Source organism: Natator depressus, chromosome 5 (assembly GCF_965152275.1).
Source record: "Natator depressus isolate rNatDep1 chromosome 5, rNatDep2.hap1, whole genome shotgun sequence".
In the NCBI taxonomy this organism is placed as follows: Eukaryota; Metazoa; Chordata; order Testudines; family Cheloniidae; genus Natator; species Natator depressus.
In genome coordinates, this window is record NC_134238.1 from 100,074,682 (window position 1) to 100,093,436 (window position 18,755).

Sequence of the window (18,755 nt, forward strand, 5' to 3'; positions counted from 1 at the left end):
CTGGAAGAGACCCTAAAGTTCTCCCATTCCGGTAGGGTACACCTCATTCCAGTCATGTACCTAGGGGCTGTCAAGCTGCACAGTGGCCTAAAGTTTTAGGGGGAAATCCTCAACGAAAAGTTTAGAGGCAGGCGGCAGCCAAGAAGGCACCATTAGGAAACTAAGAAGGTGCAGCTGAGCCTTTTTAGTCTGAATAATTTAAAGAAGAGAGTTAAGAGTTACTCCAAGAAAGGAGAGGGATATGCAGGACAGGGGGTTTGTGATGATGCTACCAAGTCAAATGGGGATTGGAATCTTTCACGGTATGTAGAATGCACAGTGGGGCTTGGTCTATCACCAGGATGAAAAGGGCTCCTGCAAATAGTCTACAGAGAAACCACTGCTCCCTGGTATACAGATGATGTCTTTCTATATTGAACTTGCTTGACCCAATCTCTCTCTCTCTTTGCAGGAATGAAAACATATACAAAGACTACTCCACCAATGCCTTTTACAATTAATTAATCTAAAGCCAAACAGCAACTACCTTCCCTGATCCCTCATTCACCCACCATTTTATCCAAGTGGCATTATTCTTCTTGGTGCTAGAGGTACTGCACAAAATAATGGAACTGTTATGAATGTTGTTTCTACACCATCAAGCTTTAGTAACTTAAACATTGCTGTACAAAAGCTATTTTTCAAAGACCTTATTAAAAAAGAGAGAAAATACATTCTTGAGTCAGGATAATCATAAAAACTAGTACAAAATTGCAGTGATTTTCTAAGGCTTGTCAAACAAAAGGCTCTGCATTGTTAAGATGCTGAATGAGCTGGCAACATATTCAGTCTCATAATTTCTACTGAATATTAAAAACAAAAACTAAAAGAACTTCAGGAATAGGAGAACTCAAACGGAACCTCTTAACCATACATATTTTTAATACAAATCTCAAGCAGGCTGCATATCACAGTGACCGTCTGTATCAACAAAATCACCACATAATTCGGCACAAGCGGTGGCAATCTGTGCACAGCACATTTCCCCACTGAGATTCAGTGTTAGCTTCAAAGTTTTCCTGATGCCCAAGGAAACCTTTCCAAGCCTTGTTTTCACCTCCCTCCCTGGCAGGTTGTGAGGATTAATGAATGTCTGTAAAGACCTCTGAAGATGAGAAGCCCTAGCTAATAGGGATGTGTGTTGTGAATACTAATCTCTCCAATGGCCTGAATCTTGGCATATCTGGGGGGACCTCAATGTTCCTAAATATCAGTAAATGTCATCCTTAACCCTGCAGAATGGTCCCTCTTCTTGAAGAAAATAAACACACAAGCTATTATTTTCCCTCCCCTTTAGAGGGATTTTTCTTTTCTTAGGTTTGTTCCCAATAAACTACCTTTAATGAAAATCCTGCTACCTCAATACCAGTTACTGAACGAATTTACTACCCTTGATGTTGCATCTGTGCCACTGTTGTAGGGGGTAAGAGGGCACTGCAGGTGATAATGCTGATATTTTGCTAGAGCCATGCAAGTTATGTTCCATGGACCACAGCTCCAGCCAGAGCCAACAGCGTCTTCTAAAAACACAAATAATTAAAAAACTGAGTAAGAATAGGACACTGATCTATACTAACCTATGCAAATCTTCCTCTTCAGCTTCTGTAAAGTTAACAGTGTACTTCACTGTCCGAGCCATCAAAATTCTGATGTCAAAAGTGTCCTGAGGGGGGAAAAAAGTCACAAATGTTATCATTTTGTCTTGCCACCTTCTAAACTAGGTATCTGACAAAAAAGAAGATATCTTTATTTATTTTAATGACACATTCTCTTTAACAGTTCTAAAAAACATTCTACTAGAGTTTACATTAGTATTATTTGCAATTAATGCATTTGATAGCTCACTTATGTTACAAAACTTTTTTAAAGACCCTGCTAAATCATACAACCATTTTCATTTTGTTTTCACCAACAAACACACAAATAATTCATGTGGCCTCCTCTACCACACGTACAATGTTTGACCAATTATAGAATTTTGGAGATATGCTGAAGAGTTAACTACAATTACATGAGAATCAAAATTAATTATGCAGAATAGTAACCAGGCTAGGAGCAGTCAGTACACCCGTAATTGAAAACATCTTTTTCCCACCTCTTTTTGTACATCCACTAATCCAGACCCTCCAAGGACTCAAACTCCCAGTTGGTGCTAAAATCTTAGCACAAACTCTGCCTGTGATATACACTGAATTTAAAAACTGAGTCCCAATGGGGAGTGAAGTGTATGTATGGGGAAAAGGCACATCCCAAGGTGTGTTTTTTTTCTTTTTAACAATTGTATGTGGTTTATAATAATACACTCTATTATTGATCTTAATGGAAGGGCATAAATTAAGAAAACAAAGGCTTATAAACCAAGCACACATCTTTGCATATACATACATATATATATATATATATATATATATATATATATATATATATATATGTATCTTACATAGGACACGCTTTACCTCTACAGATCAGCTTCATTCTCTAGTGGACTGCCAGAAAGCGTGACATAACCAACATGGTGTGCATGTTGGAGTGCTAGGTTGAATAGCTACAGAGAGCTCACAAAGGACTGGTGGCAAAGTTTTGAAAAGCTCAAAATTTAAATGGAAAATAAATTTTGTTACTTTTTGCCATTTTCCAACCAAATGGAGTCTGGCCTGATGTCAAAGAGAGAGAACAGAATTGAAGAGGTTCATTCTGAGGCAGCCAGTAAATAGGAACATATGTAAAAAAAGAATGGTTGTCTTTATATAGAAACCTGGCTACTGGCTTGATTTTTTAATTTTGTTTTAATCTGTGTGGTAGAGGAGGGAAGGGAGAAACAAAGGTATAATGCAAATTCCAGCTGAAAGCTGCAATGCCTCTTTTAGGGATTGTGACCCCGTGAGGACTGGGTGGAGAGAGAGCCATTTACATGCAATGGACAAGGAAGGGACTGTTCGGAACTGTGAAACCATGGAATTTACAGGTTTAATGCTTTTGGAAAGGCACCAATATCCCTAAAACCCAGGAAAACAAACTAGAAATGGCAAGACCTGAGTGGTTTAATGATAAGCAGCAAAGAAACCAATGACTAGAAAGTTGTAAAAACTAAAGAGCTTTGGGAATCTAGTTTTAATTCTGTAACAAAACCCACACAGGTTTGTTTAAAATATCATCAGCAGCTTGTAAAGGTAGGGCAGTGGTGGCGATGGTTTGAGAGCAATCAAACTGAAAGGTAGAGGGACAAGCTAGGTTTCCTCTTTTAGCAGGGTACACAAGGGGCAAACAGCTAATGTTGAGCTTATGCCTGCAGCTGAGGAAGCTCTGGGTCTATAGACTAGGTAACTTGAATTTATTGTACTGATATTCAAGTTACGGTTTTTAAACATAATATCCCAAACTGGGTACAAAGTCCTGACAACATAACAGACTGACGTGGGCATAAGTGGTGATCCCTGGAGAAACAGAACAGCAGTTTAGGTTAAAGAGAGCTCAAAAGTATTAATTTTCAAAGCCAAAACCAAGTGCATTTAGTCCTATGACCTGCCTGAGATTTTGCAGAGTGTCACCTGGAGTTCCCTGGATTGCAACTTTGCTTTGAAAAGTTGTCTTCTCAGGAGCTCAGCCAATGCCAGGACCTTATTTACTATTAGAGCGCAGGTGAAGGGGACAGAAATACGGATAAGGGAGCTGTGCTGCCAAGGACGTAGGGGTGTGGGGGAGAATAGGGGCAGGTAAGCCACAAAGATAGCTGGGCTTTTCTGGGGGATGCCCTAGAAACCAGAGGATCTGCAGGTTGCATTGCCCCCTTTCCCCTTGAGGAAAAACTAAGTATAAACTCATTGCACTTTCTGTTCCAGAGTTTTTCCTCTTTTTTCCCTCCAAGAGGGTGGCATGTAACACATGGCCTCTGAACAATCTCTCTGTTGGCATTCACACCAGTAAATGTAGATAAGCAAGGAGGAGACAGGATGCCATGAGGATCAATCATGACAGTTTGGCATACTACATATGAAGTAGCTGCCACAGGGGCACAGAACTCTGCACTTCTGTTATTCATGACAAAAGAGGAAGCCAGGTATAGTACAAACAGTAATTAACCTCTGACAGGGATGCTCCTGGTTCTAACAGAACTGGTCACTGGAAACCAAAGTTCTGTACTCAAACCAAATGACACTATACAGCTACGGTTCGAGCTCTCCTAGACAGGGTACTGCAAAACTTTATGGAGGGGATGAGATAGGCAAGAGAGAGAGAGAGAAAATACTTACTACGATAGGTTGTCGGAAGTACTCATCCACTGCTGCACTGCGGAGACTGGATAGATTGACCCCATAAAAACACTGCTGGTACCTACAGACAGTAATGTGTAGTAAAATATTTAATGGAAGAAGTCTCTTGGGGCTCTCACACCCAGAGGATCCATGCACAATTGTGTCTCCAAACAGATTGTGAAGTGTGGCTGAACCCTTAAACCCCCTCCTAGAATTTGTGGAGAGCTCAAATCATCTCTGTCCCCACCCCACTCTTCACCCCCCTCCCCCCCACACCACATATGCACGTTACAGGTTATTTCCTGGCATCAGTGAAATCCACTGCTGGTTAGACATCTTGTGCATTCTTCCAGGCTGAGGAATCTGATGCCATCAGCTGAACTCGCAAGAGACCTCTCTGCATCAGGAAAGGGCTCCCACACTTCACCTCTTAGTGGCATGGCACAGAATCCACAGACCAGGGGAGTGGGAGCTAAGGTGGCTTTAAGCTACCTTTGTGCCCTCCCAATCCTGGGCTGCTCTAGGAACTGGAGAGGCTTCTGGAACAACTGAAAACTGCCCCGAGGGCATATGCTAAGTTATGGCAGCCTCCCTAGGCTGCCTTGTTGGCTGCAGTGCTGCCCAAAAACCCTACAGCAATGCATGGTGCAGCTCCACCCTGACACACCCCTGCAGCCCTCACCATGCCCCCTAAGCTTTCAAGGGTATCCTCTGAAGACAGCTTATGGCTGTCTCCACGGTGCCTGTGCTGAGTGGAATTGTCCCCTAGCTGTATAAAAGGCTTTTAGGGCCCCTACACATGGCTCTGGCCCTTTTACCAGGCATAAAGGGGGAAATGGGTGTGAGGATCTCACCCTAAGTGAATAGGACTTTTTTTAAATAATAGAGACAAGTTACATGCACAGCTGATCCAACTGTGCCAAGCCCTCACTGACAGCAAATCCAGCCCCCCTGTAAAACTCCTTTGAAATCAAAAATATCTGCCTCCAACAACTACCCAGAATCTGAGGTTTGACCCACTTATCAATCCAATGGAGCACTGAAAAAGGCTAGAGACACTCATTAAAGCCCAGGAAGATTCAGCAATTCTCTGGCAATATAAACAAAAAGATGTCTGCAACCGAGGCAAATTTCTGATGATGAAATCATCATCCAGATGCAAAATCAAGGTCTCAAGTCTACTGCAGTCTCTGAAAACACCTTAGGAGAATGCTTAAAACCTCAAATTCCTGTTTTAATTTTAAAGACATCATACAAATATTTTAAATATTGTCTGGATTTTTTTCAAAACACAATTTTAATGCTTAAAACAGGTTAAGAATGCCCCCTTTGGATGTATTAACTTTGCTTTAAAATATTAACTTAATTATTTAATCTGCTACAATGTGAACTGTGTCCTATGTCCCATTTCCAAGTGAAAGATGCTTAAAGTGAGTACTGTACTTCTCTTCTTAATGGTAAGCGTAGCAGAAGAGATCATCTAATACCACCAGTGACAGGAGATCTTCTACCCCTTTTCAGCATGATTACTGATGCACAACTAGAGAACCTCTTATCTACTGTGGCAGAAAGATCAGTTAATCAATTGAAACCTCCCCCATTCATATGGAGGGAGCATAAGAATTTCTGTGTATCTCAGTGGTTGGTATTAAACACTGGCCCACTCTTCCTTAAAGTTAAGTCTGTGCAGTATTATTCAATGGAACGTCCATTCAATGAAATGAATTATCTGGAGATACTAGAGAAGAAAGTCTGCCTCTCATTTAAGCTGGGGGCAGTCACAAAGTATGCCAAAGGCAAAGAACAGACTGTTTTAACCACCTGCAGTATATTTATGCTTTGTACCTATCTTCAGAAGGCTTTTTACAACAGAAAGAGTGATCTCCTCTTGTAAGATACGTTGCAAACAATCACCCTTTCCAGAAATGTGCCATCCTTGACTTTGACCCAACACAAGTTAATTTGCATCTGTCAAGCATCAGGGTAAACTAACTTTTAAGTGTGAAAAAACAAATCCTGCCAGTGCCTCGCTGGATTGTGGCCATTATTGGCTTTGGACAGTAATAAATCTGTGTTTGCGTTAACTATTTCATCCTTCTTTCCCTCCATTAATAAACAAATTATGCAAACTCCTAGTAACTAGGGATATGACATGCACCAGGATTCTGTGATCAGGTTTTTTGCACCATTTCACAGACCTGATGTTTTCACAAGAGCCAACTCAAACTGCAGTTCCAGCCATTTCATTTACTCTTTTGTTGCTTACAGCAAATGGGACAAAAAATGTGTAAGATCTGCAGCAAAACCCTCTTCAGACACGATTAGCTACATAGGAAGGATTATTAAACATACAGCAAGCAGATTTTCTAAAAAACAAACCAGGGAGTTGAGTGAAAAGGGAATTTGGAGGCATGGAATTTTCTGCTTATACAGGCACTGGCTAGCACTAAACAGCACAAGCTGGCACAACTTAAATGACTAAAAAAGAAGAGCAGATACACAGCCTAAATTTGCTGGGGACCCTGTGCCCAGCTCTAGGACTGTACTGGATATATCAGTATATCTTAGTACAAAGAGAAGACACCAGGGGATAAGTGAAGCAGTGGTAAAAACATTGCACTTTCACCTCTAGAGACCTGGGTTTCAACTTTGGCTCAAGGTTCAAGTGAAGTTAATTTGTTGGTCTTTCCACTTAAACACCTGGTCCTGCAAAGTGCTCAGACACTCCAGGAGTTGCTGGATACCTTGCATGATCAATCCCCGCTGGACACCCATCCACACTGAAAGACCGCTGCATGATTTAGGATAACTTAGGATATGAACAGTTGTGCTCTGGGAACTACCGGGGCTGGAAAAATTCCAATGTTGCAGGTGCATTGGATTATCCATGTAAGATCATGTAAAGTATGTAAGAGTGTTATTAGCCCAACATTTACATGGCAAATTTGTTCAAGATTTGTTCAAGAAAAGGAATGAGCTGTTGAAACATTGAGGAAAGGATCCTGTTACAAAGACTGTAAGCTCTTTGGGACAGAGACTCTTAGTTTATGTTTGTACAGCTTCCAGCACAATGAGGTTCTAATCCAGACCTGGCACTACTGAAATACAAATAATAAATAAATAAACAAACAACAATGATCATGATGGGGAAGTGAATTAAGTTCCCAGATCCAGTTATCTGTGAAGGACTTCCAGACCTGAACAATTAGGATCTTCCACTTCTATCATTCTCTTAGCAACCCTGTAGTGACTGGTTCTGAGTATTCACCTGAATAATTGTATCAGTGTGCAATATTATAGGACACAATGTATGTATTACAGCTAGACGTCATTTTGCAGGTCTGGATATTTATGTTAAGAAACTGGATGTAGATAACGTCACCAGAGCATCAGCAGTTAAGAGCTTGTGGCATTAATTAATGGCAGGGACAAGCAGATTTTTTTGCCATTAATACAGATACTGTATACATACTGTATATGTAAAGACAGATATAGACAGAATATTTATGTGTACATCACACCATTTGTATTCCCCACTTGTAAGCTGTCAAACAGAGGTCTTACATTCCCTAATGATGGAGATGAAGCATCACAAGCAACCTTAAAGTGAAATGCTTGGATACTGCCAATAACATCTTGTTCTGCAGAGCCCTGTGAAAAAGCAGATACGTTTCTGCTTCAGACGGCTAATTCAGCATCTATTCCCCTCACTAAGCAATAACAACCCCTATTCATCAATCCCTGAGTTTCTACTATGGCTTCCCAAGGAAGCTGGCACATGGAACAAAAACCAAAATATTGGGCCCCATTCCACCCAATCTGTAGTTTATTATAATTTTTTTTGTATTCTTGAGATCAAAAAGAGCAGAAGCTAAAGATTAAGTGGGGAGGAACTGAAATGATAGATAGGGTTTGAAAACATTTTTTGATGAGATAAGTTTGAGTAATAAAGGTAACAGTGTTGATGTAATATACTTCAACTTCTCTAAAACATTTGACTTGGTACCACATGAAATTTTTGAATAAAAAAATAGAATGACACAAAATGAACATGGCACACATTACATGGACCAAAAACCTGGCTGATAAATAGGTCTCAACTGTAAATGGGGAATTCTTCATCAAACAGGTATATTTCTAGTGGGTCCTATCCTATTTAACATTTTTATCAATGACTAGGAAGAAAACATAAAATCATTACTGATAAAGTTTGCAGATGACACAAAAATTGGGTGAGTGATAAATACTGAAGAGGACAGGTCACCGATATAGAGCAATCTGGGGCCCAAGCAAACAAGATGCATTTTAATACAGCGAAATATAAACATATACATCTAGGAACAAAAAATTTAGGCTATACTTGCATGATAGGGGACTATCTTGGGAAGCAGTTACCCTGAAAAAGATTTGGAGGTTATAGTGGATAATCAGCTGAATGTAAGTTCCCAATGCGATACTGCAGCTAAAAAAAGCTAATGCAATCCATGAGTGCATAAACCATAGAATCTCGAGTAGGAAGAGAGATGCTATTTTAACTCTGTATTTGGCACTGGTGTGACTGCTGTTGGAATATTATGGCCAATGCTGTTGCTCACCTTTCAAGAAGGATGTTGATAAATTGGAGAGGGGTCAGAGAAGAGCAATGAAAATGATTAAAGGATTAGAAAACATGCTTTTAGTGAAAGACTGAAGAGCTCAATCTCTTATCTTAGCAAAGAGACAGATAAAGGTTGACTTGATCACAGTCTATAAATTCCTACATGGGGAACGATTATTTGATAATGGTCTCTTCAGTCTAGTAGACAACGGCATAACAAAATCCAGTGGCTGGAAGCTGAAGCTAGACAAAATTCAGATGGGAAATAAGGCCTAACTTTTTCTAACAATGAGGGTAATTAACTACTGGAACAATTTATCAAGGGTCAGGGTGGAGTCTCCAAAACTGATAATTTTTAAAACAAGATTTTTTTAAAAAAGAGATGCTATAGTTTGAAAGGAATTATTCTGGTGGAGTTCTGTAGCCTGAGTTATACAGGATGGTCACAATGGTCGCTTTGGAATCTATGAAAAGCACACCTGAAGTTGTTGCTATTTTTTCTAGACTCTAGATAAATAAAAACAGTTACAATTTTCTCACATATAAAATTACAAGCTAGACCCTGCTCTGAGTTACACTGATGCAAGTCTGTAGCACTTCTAGATTTAAACCAATGTAACTGAGGGCAGAGTCTGGCCCTACATTTTCAACTAAAATACAGTGTTTTGGACAAGGAGAATTAGGCTGCTACATTGAAGAGAAACACTGACAAGCAACACTGTTGTCTCTAAAGCAGGTGGACAGTTTTCATATAAGCATAAAAGTTGCCATACCAGATCAGACAGCTGGTCCACCTAATCCACTATCCTGTCTCTGACACTGGCCACTACCACATGGTACATTATAAAAATGTCTTATAGAATTTTAACAGACACCAAGATAATATAAATAGAGAACAATAGTCTCTCCATAGGTTTTTTGAACCATCCTATGGAGTTTCAAAGAAGAACTATATGCCTATTATGGAATTCTACAGGATGGCCTGACAAACCTAAAGAAAGGATAAAGGCCACATTCTCAGGTGGTGTAAATCAGCGGGCGATGACTCATCAGGAGAGGATCTGGTCCAAAAGTCTCTATTAAATTTTACATGATTTCAGAGCAATTTCTATACAACCCTATTGGTTTCATCCCTATTAAACTGTATACCACCTTTCCATAAGGGATACTTCAGAGGAAGGTGGAAGAAATCCCCTAATGGATAATTATGTAATGACCTATCCATAGGGAAAGTTTATTCCTAAATCCAGGTGATTAGTAAACTGATTGATTTAAAACAAATGACTTAACCTTTAGAACTCCTATCACTTTCTCTTTCGCAAACCTAAGGAATGGTTGTAAGTGGGGAATATATATCTGTGGTCTCCAAAAGAGGTTACTAATTATTAATCTTCATAGTTCCATAGCATGTCTTTATCCAAGGATTCAAAAACTTTGTTAACAAGTCTATTTACCACCACAATAGGTATGTGAGCAACAGGTAGACTTCTTTGCCCATTGCTGAAATGGAGCCACCTCTCATGTAGAACACAGCAGCTGTTTAACAGTGCACCCGAACATTAACAACAATTTAGGGCAAGAAGTAAAGACCGTTGTTTCTAGCTGAAGCTACAGGAGGAATTTAGGTAGACAGAATGTAATTACTGACTTAGAATTTGACCAGGATATGGAAGTCAATACCTTGTCTCTATGAAAAACGCCACTGGATCTTTGACATCTGTATATGGTCAGGAGTCTGATTTGTTTAACACCCCTCAAGCACCATCCTGGGGCATTGGTTTATTACTGACACAGAAATGCACCTACTAACTATGGATTCATAAACATCTTTTTCTGCAGCACTTGAGAGCCCAGTGGACGTGGTTTCCCATCCTAGCTCTGACACAGCCAGAGCTGATAGGCTCACACAGCATAGCTGCGGATCAGGTTAAAGGAAGTGAGCATGGAAAATTAGAAGGATTTTCTGCCATGTGCTTTGTTTCATTTTAAAACCTTTACTGAGTCTCCAAGCAAAATTTTTTTAAAAAAACATAACAATCATTACCAAAAATTGGCTCTGGAGTAGTGTTCCATGTAGAGCTGCTCATCGGAAAAAGGAGCCAAATGAATGTCACTAAATGTTGGAAACATCATTCCTAGTAAACAAAAGATAATATATAGTAGCAAAATTCAAATGTCTGGTTAGCCCTGTGGAAACATGTACAGAAAATACCAGCAAGCAATAATTGCTTTGCACCTTGAACAGACTAACATTGATTCCCATTACAGGTAATAATATGTAGTTTATTGAAATGCAGTTATAAGTTAAAGCAATCAATAACAAAAATATCCACTTATGACGTGGGTCAGGATATTTCAGAAGCCTGCCAAGAATGATAAAGCATTATAAGTTTTATGTCACTATATTAGACATTTAAACCATTTTCTCTTCTTTAAAGTATGTAAAATGTTAGATGTTACTCTAAAACACCTTTTCACCATTTCCACAATTGGAGAAACATGCTTATTTAGAGCTGACCATATACACAACTCTTTCCACAGATATTATCACAGAAGATATGTCAACAGACTCAATCATAAATCAAACTGCAGAGTACCAACTACGTAATCCTCAAGGGGTCTAGCATTAGCAGCTTGACATAATAATTACATGGGAACTTGTATCCAGATATCTCAAGAACGCTTTACAAAGTATTAATAAAATAAAGCTCAAACATGTAAAGAGAAGTATTATATCAATTTTACAGATGGTGAAACTGAGGCATATAGAAGTTTACATACCTCACACAACAAGTTATTGACAGAGCCGGGAAAAGGATCCAAGTGTCCTGACTTCTATATCAATTAGGCACTGAATCCAATGGCCACTGAAGTCAATGGGAATTCTTCTACTGATTTCAGAGGGCAGTGGATTAGGCTGCTTGATAAGACTTCAAAAATAATATTAAAGAAATATTTTGCACACTGTTGTTTGTGCATCAATGGGGAGCAGGGGCCATAGAGCAGTCGTTTTTGGACTGGAACATGTTTCTTCAAACATCTGTTTTAACTGGTGCAAATTGTGGTGCACAAATGAAAGAACAAATGGCTTTCTTTTTGCAAATACAACAACATGTAGCAAGAGACCACAGAACTTATGACCACAAAAAGAATCACACATCCACTCAGTAAATACACGTTTCTTTTAAGACCTGCTGCTTAGAGAATACTAATACTTCTGCAGAGTAAAACCTGGGATGGGGATTAAAGGTTTTTAAAATTGCTCATGAGACCATGCTGCTTCAGCTTCTGCTACTACACACTTGGCACTTATACAGCATTTTACATTTTCAATGTGCTCTATAAACAATGATTAATTCTGGAGAAACAAGATGGGTGAGGTAATATCTTTTATTGGACCAACTTCTGTTGGTGAAAGAGACAAGCTTTAGAGTTGCACAGAGCTCTTCAAATCGGAGATCGATGCAGCTTGAAAGCTTGTCTCATCAATAAAAGATATTATTTCACCCATCTGGTCTCTTTAATACACACAGCTACAACAACACAGCAAATAATAGCTAATTCTAACTACCATTCATGTGTGAGGTAGATATAAATAAGTCTCATTTACATTATACAGATGGGGAAACAGATACAGATAAATTAAGGTCTGCGTGCTCAAATGTCCATTAATTTTTGATTCCTTTAGTTTTTAAGTGACCAACTTCCATTTCAAAGGGCCCAATTTTCAGAAGTGCTAAGCACCCACAACTCTGACTGAAGATAATAGTACCTGCCAGTCACCAACACTTCTAAAATATCAGGCTCTATCGCATTGGTTCCCAAACTCGGGGGGGGGGGGGGAGTGGCGTGAAGAAATTCCAAGGGGGGCGCGAGGCTGCTCGGCCCTTGAGCTCCTGGCCGGGGAGGCTAGACCCCGGCCCCTCCCGTCTTGTCCACCCTCCCCCGCAGTGACGCTGCTGTGCGGGCAGCCCAGCTTGCACCCGCCCACCTCCCAGGATTTCCAACAAGCCAGTCCTGCCGCTCTGAGCAGCCTGGTGAGGAGGTGGGGAGCAGGCGGAGGGAGAGTTGGCTAAGGGGCAGGAGGTCCCGGGGGAGCAGTCAGGAGACAGGGAGCGGGGGGTTGGATAGGGAGTGGGGTCCTGGGGGAGGTGTTAGGGGCAAGGATCAGAGGGGGTTGGATGATGGTAAAGGAGAGGTGGGGGGCATGAGGGTTTCTCGAAAATTAAAAGGGGGGCGTGATGCCGAAAAGTTTGGGAACCACTGCTCTACCATATGTCTAAATTCTAATGAAAGCCCCTTCCTGCTGTACACAATTCTGTCTGACTCAGGGCTGGGCCCAGGGCTGGGCCCAGGACCCTGCAGTGTGGAGGGTCTGACTTGGTCCAAACTCCATCTATTGCAGTATCGATGCAGATCAGGCCCGGGCCCCCCAGACTCTGGTCCTGAGAGTCTGAAAACTTCTCTCACAATCCCGTAGGACGGTCTTCTTAATCAACACACAGGAAAGGGAAGCCACCCCTTGGTTCAAGTACAGCGGCTCCACATTTAATACTTCCATTTTTTTCTGTCTGCTGAGCTGCAAGCATAGTGAATCTTCTCCGTCATTTGTGATGGCCACCGACATGAAGAAGTCCTTTGCCAATCATGTTGCTAGCTGGTCAAGGAAGCGCAGCCAGATTTTGGTTAATCTCTGGTGCGAGGCAAGCAAACAGTGACTTTAGCAAGAGTTCCAGGAATGACGACACATACCAGGAAATATGAAAGAAGTTTGCAGCATTGGGGATTCACTGGACCAGTGCAGGGAGCAGATTAAGCAGCACAAGAACGATGGTAATTCGCCGTCATCCTACCCCTTTTTGAAAGAGTGTGACCGGGTGCTGGATACTGTGCTGAGCACTGAGCCACCAGCGCTTCACAGCAGCCTGGTCAGCCAGGCCAGTGACCTTCTCATCCCTACATCCACTCTAGGACTGGAGGGGAGCCAGCAAGTGCCAGATGAGGCTGACAAAGTGACTCTTGTGCTCAAACTGGTCCCCAAGGAGGCTTTGCTGCCTGCGTAGCGGCAGCACATTTGGGTCCCTACTCGGAGGAGCTTTCTGATGTCCCCCTAGAGAAAGAACCAGCTGCGGAGCTAGCAGCAGAAACACAAGGGGCAGAAGGAACCCCTCAACCTGGTAAGTTTCTAGCACCATGTTTGTTGTTATTAATATAGGGGTTGGAAGGATTTCTGGTTTATGACCCAATGAAAAATTTATTACAAGCGGCGGGCAGCAGCACATATCTGTTAATGGCGGACTGCATGGCAGTACATTGGCATCTCCCCCTCGCCCCCCAAACCACCAGGTGGAATTCAAAAGGGAGGCTGAGAAGTGCAACCAACAGCGAAACAAGCATTTGAAATTAACTTTTTACTGGAAACTTGTGCATTCTTACAGAGATGTGCTGGGGAGTTACAAGTAAAGGACTTTATATTGCCTTCTCTTTCAGAATGCCATGCCATACAAATCAGGGCACCGCACAGCGTTAAGAGCCCCCTGTAAAAGAGAAACGGTTGGGTGGCCAGGGTTTTTATGTGGTCCAGAAGTGTGCTGAGGGGAGGGGGTTGGCTGTTTAGTTCTGAGAGAGTTCCTGTGCATTTGCATGTAGTCGAGGGTAGATGTGCTCAGAGCAGCTTGCATCAGGAGTCATGGGGAGGCAGTAATTCGTTTGGATGCGAATGCAGTTTCCTGTTAATTCACTCAGAAATTCTGATCTAGTCCTGGGCACTGACAGCCGCAAACTTTTCCTATAAGAGAAACTCTAGACAGGTAGTCAAATTTCAGTGAAGAGCATATTGTCCCGGCCCTCTTCTGTAAGTCGCCAGCCCACTTCACTCATAGTTGTGCAGCTCCGTCGCCATAAGTCTGAAAAATCTCTGTGGCATTATGGCATACTCCTCCACCCCATCCCAAGGGCCAAACAGGTCTGCCATTTTTAAACAGAAAACAATTATAAATAATAACTCACCATTGTTTGCGCAGTCTTTTCACTGTGATTAACTGAATTGTGTCCACTGAGCTTCTGGGATACTTTTTCAAAGTATCATTTTTTGGCCTTGGAGATTCCACAAGGCACTTTTGCCTACTGAACCTGTTGTGAAGCACTGAAACAACAGTGCACTGTTTGATGTCTGCTTTTTGGCCCTTCAACCTCTGCTGGTCCTTCCACCTCAGCAATATGGGCCCACTGCAGCAGGTCCTTGGGATGTAGAACTGAAACACACCAGTCCAAACAGAAGTGTTTCCGTGATGAACTTAAAATGGACATTCTGGACACTGCCAACAAGCGGGTGCAGTACCAGAGTAAGCAGAAAGGCACAGGCAGGCTGCCGAGCCAAAGGACAGTATTTCAGCGCACAAGGAGAGGCTTGCAACACAGTTTCTGTAGCAGGAACATGGGCTGAGGGCGATGACAGAGCCCAGCAGAAAGACCTGTTTGAGAGGTTGCTTATGCTTGGGGCTGCCAGAGTACAGGGTCCTGCTGCACCCACACCATGTCCTGGGTCCCCTCCATGGAACCCCATGCTGTAGACCAGGAACACTTTGAACAATTCCATCGCTGGATGCAGGGTTCCATGTAACTGGACTTAAAAGAAGCTGAACAGAGCAAATCTACTACATGCAGTCCTACATCCCCAAGCAGGCTCCCTACCCCCTGCAGGCTTCCACACCTGTGCAGACGCCCACCCCTGTAAACGCCTCCACCCTTTGCAGCAGCACCAAGCGCGTGCTAAATGTGGAAGGAAGGGAAAAGAGAACAGGGTGCCAGGGGACACACAACAGCGGCGGGGGGGTTATTTGTTAGCAATGTTTTACTGTTTAATGTGTGCTTTATGCACTGTGTTTTATTAATGGTTTTGGCGTTGGTTTATTACTGGTGTTTTGGTGTGTGAATGACAGCTGGCCTGCCTGGCACTGTTTTCTTTTTTTCTCATTCATGTTCAAAAGTAAAGGCTTTTCTTTTATTAAGACATTTCATTACCATTACTGCATCACATCATATAAGGTGTATTTCACATAATAAAGATAAACACATGATAAAGGACAACTGGTAAGTTATACCCAAATGCTATTTCTCAAAACATCTATCTACATCAAGCCATACTGTGTATCTACAGTTCTTGCCACATAACTGCTTATGAAATGGGGAAAGTGGGTATGTCATTCACAAGTACAATCCATGGCAATCAATCCCTGCTCCCACAGTCCCATTTTGTTACATGATGTGGCTGTACCTCATTTACCGTAACCATTGTACAAGCACATTTATAAAAACACACTACTCTCCCATGGAAATCCATAATGTGGGAGCATAGAGCATCTCTGATTTGTGTTCCCTGGGCACATCCTGCCCTAGATGGGATAGGTGCGCTTTCCAATCCATTACTGTCATAGCTCTATTCAGAGGCAAATGGCTCACCTTTGGCTTCAAAAAGGCTGTGAAAAGCACTGCAAACCACAGTGATGCAGACAGGACTGATGACACTGGAATCCAAACAGGTCTGCAAACAGCACCAGCAGCATTTCAATTGCCAAACACACATTCAATCACCATTCTGCAGCTGCTTAGAGCATAAATAAACCTTCTTTTGCCAGGGCCTCTGAGATCAAAATATGGTTTCATAAGCCAATGCAAAAAGGGGTGCAGAGGGTCCCCCAGAATAACAGTGAGGACAGTAACTCTATTTATGACAATGCCGTTTGGTAGCAAGAGTGTCCCAGTCTATGCATGAATGTAGACTCCCAGGTGTCAGAAAAACCTAGCGTGATGAACGTTTCCAGTGCAGCCCATGTTGGTGTCCATAAGCTGGCCTCTGTGGTCCACAGAGGCCTGCATGACAATGGAGTAGTACACTTTGTGGTTTACATACTCATGTGCTTCTTGAGGAGGGCAAACTGTGTGCATGAGTCCCATCAATGGCCCTACTCCAGTCTGAAAATCCCATTCTGGAAAGCCAGCAATTACTTCAGGAATATTGTTTTATACCCACCACTTTTGGGTAAATCACATGCCTGACTGCCTCAGAAACTTCCGCCACCATCTTACCTACAGTTGACTTTCCAATGCCAAATTGGTTAGCAAGAAACCTGTAGCAGTACGCGGAAATCAGCTTACAGACGGCTATAACAACCTGCTTCTAGATCAGGGGTGGCCAACCCGAGCCTGAGAAGGAGCCAGAATTTACCAGCATACATTGCCAAAGACCCACAGTAATATGTCAGCAGCCCATCATCAGCTCTTTTCCACCCCCTCACGCTCCCAGCGCCTTCTGCCCATTGGCAGCCCTGCCAATCAGCGCCTCCCCCTCTCTCCCCACACCTCCTGATCCACTGTTTCGTGGCATGCAAGAGGCTCGGGGGGGGGGAGGGGGAGGAGTGAGGGCACGACAGGCTTGGAGAGGGGGCAGGAAGGGGCGGAGTGGGGGCAGGGCCTGTGGCAGAGCCAGGGGTTGAGCAATGAGCACCCCCCCGGCACATTGGAAAGTTGGCACCTGTAGCTCCAGCCCCGGAGTCGGTGACGATACAAGGAGCCACATATTAACTTCTGAAGGGCCGCATGTGGCTCTGGAGCCACAGGTTGGCCACCCCTGTTCTAGACCAATGTGGACATCCTCATTTGTGTTTCCTGACACTGGAGGGCCAGGGCAAGCTGCTCACAAAGCTCCAGAAATGTAGCTTTCTTCATGCAAAAGTTTTGGGCACACCGATGGTCACCTGAGGTCTTCATCACAATGTGGTCCCACCAATCTGTGCTTGTGGCCCTGCTCCAGAAGTACCTGTCTATATATGGGGTATCAGCGGCTATACTGAGAGTCGCAAGCAGCACCAGCCAGTTTGAGTCTTCCATGTTTCCATGTGCATATCCTCCTCGTCCTCCTGTCAGGTGCCTTCTGTAGGTCAGAAAACGATGTCGGAATGTCCATCAGCATCTCATGGATGCTCTGTCCGTTTGCTGAAACATGAGTGAAAGCACAAGCAAGAGGAGTACTTCAAATGTGACTCCTCCATGTTGCTGGCTCCAGTTGCTGGGAGTGTGCAAACCCAAAAGATAGTACAGCAGGTTATGTTGGGAACTTAGCAGGCTGCAACAACTTCCTGTAATGTGTAGGGTGGATAGTCAAGTTTTCCCACACTGTACCATCAACTGAGGGCTAGAGTGCTGGGGAGGGTGCTAGGAACCCCGGGACATGGTTTGGAGCCTGGGTCCAGAAACTGTAAACTTAGGGTCACTAATGAGCGTCAACACTCAAGCCTTGGGCTTGCAAGCCTAAGGTCTGTGGGGTCAAATCCACTAACCCTGAGCTTACATTGCAGTCTAGACATACCCTAAGAGTTTGTAGATAGGTACCCAAAATCAGAGGCATTAAAATTAATGGACACTTTTGAAAACATCAGCCTAAGTGACGTTTGTAAGGCCACAGACCAAGTCAGTGGCAGAACCAGGATTAACACTCAGTAGTTCCCAGTTCCTAATCCTGTGCTCAGCCTATCAGCCCACATTCCCCTAACTAGTTTAATATACTAAAAACATCCTGTTTTTCACATTGGTGTCATGAGAGAAAGTCTCTCTCTTTAACAAAACCTATGTTAGTGATCTTTTAGTTTGTTTTCAGGAATTCACCTAGTGAAATATAACTTATGGCAACCGCAGGTTCAGACTTCCCTTCAAGGAAATTTCTCAGGAGGCCCTTGGACTTAGAAGCCTCCTTCAAAACTTCTCCAACCAGTAACAGATTGAAACACAGATCCCATTGAACTGACCTGTGGATCTCAGTTGTTTCTGGCTGGATTGGACACATCACTGGAAAAGAGTGGGGTACCAAG

At 42.6% G+C, this 18,755-nt stretch overlaps 1 protein-coding gene across 1 annotated transcript in view; it reads right to left on the minus strand.

Annotated features, from left to right (window-relative positions):
- Positions 1-18,755, minus strand: part of LOC141987705 (histone-arginine methyltransferase CARM1-like) — a 136,335-nt gene that overhangs the window by 15,076 nt on the left and 102,504 nt on the right. The window contains exons 7-9 of the mRNA XM_074953304.1: positions 10,934-11,024; positions 4,290-4,371; positions 1,617-1,702 (exon numbers count right to left, since the gene is read on the minus strand). Of these exons, the coding sequence (XP_074809405.1) occupies positions 1,617-1,702; positions 4,290-4,371; positions 10,934-11,024 (259 nt within the window). The remainder of the gene's footprint in view (positions 1-1,616; positions 1,703-4,289; positions 4,372-10,933; positions 11,025-18,755) is intronic.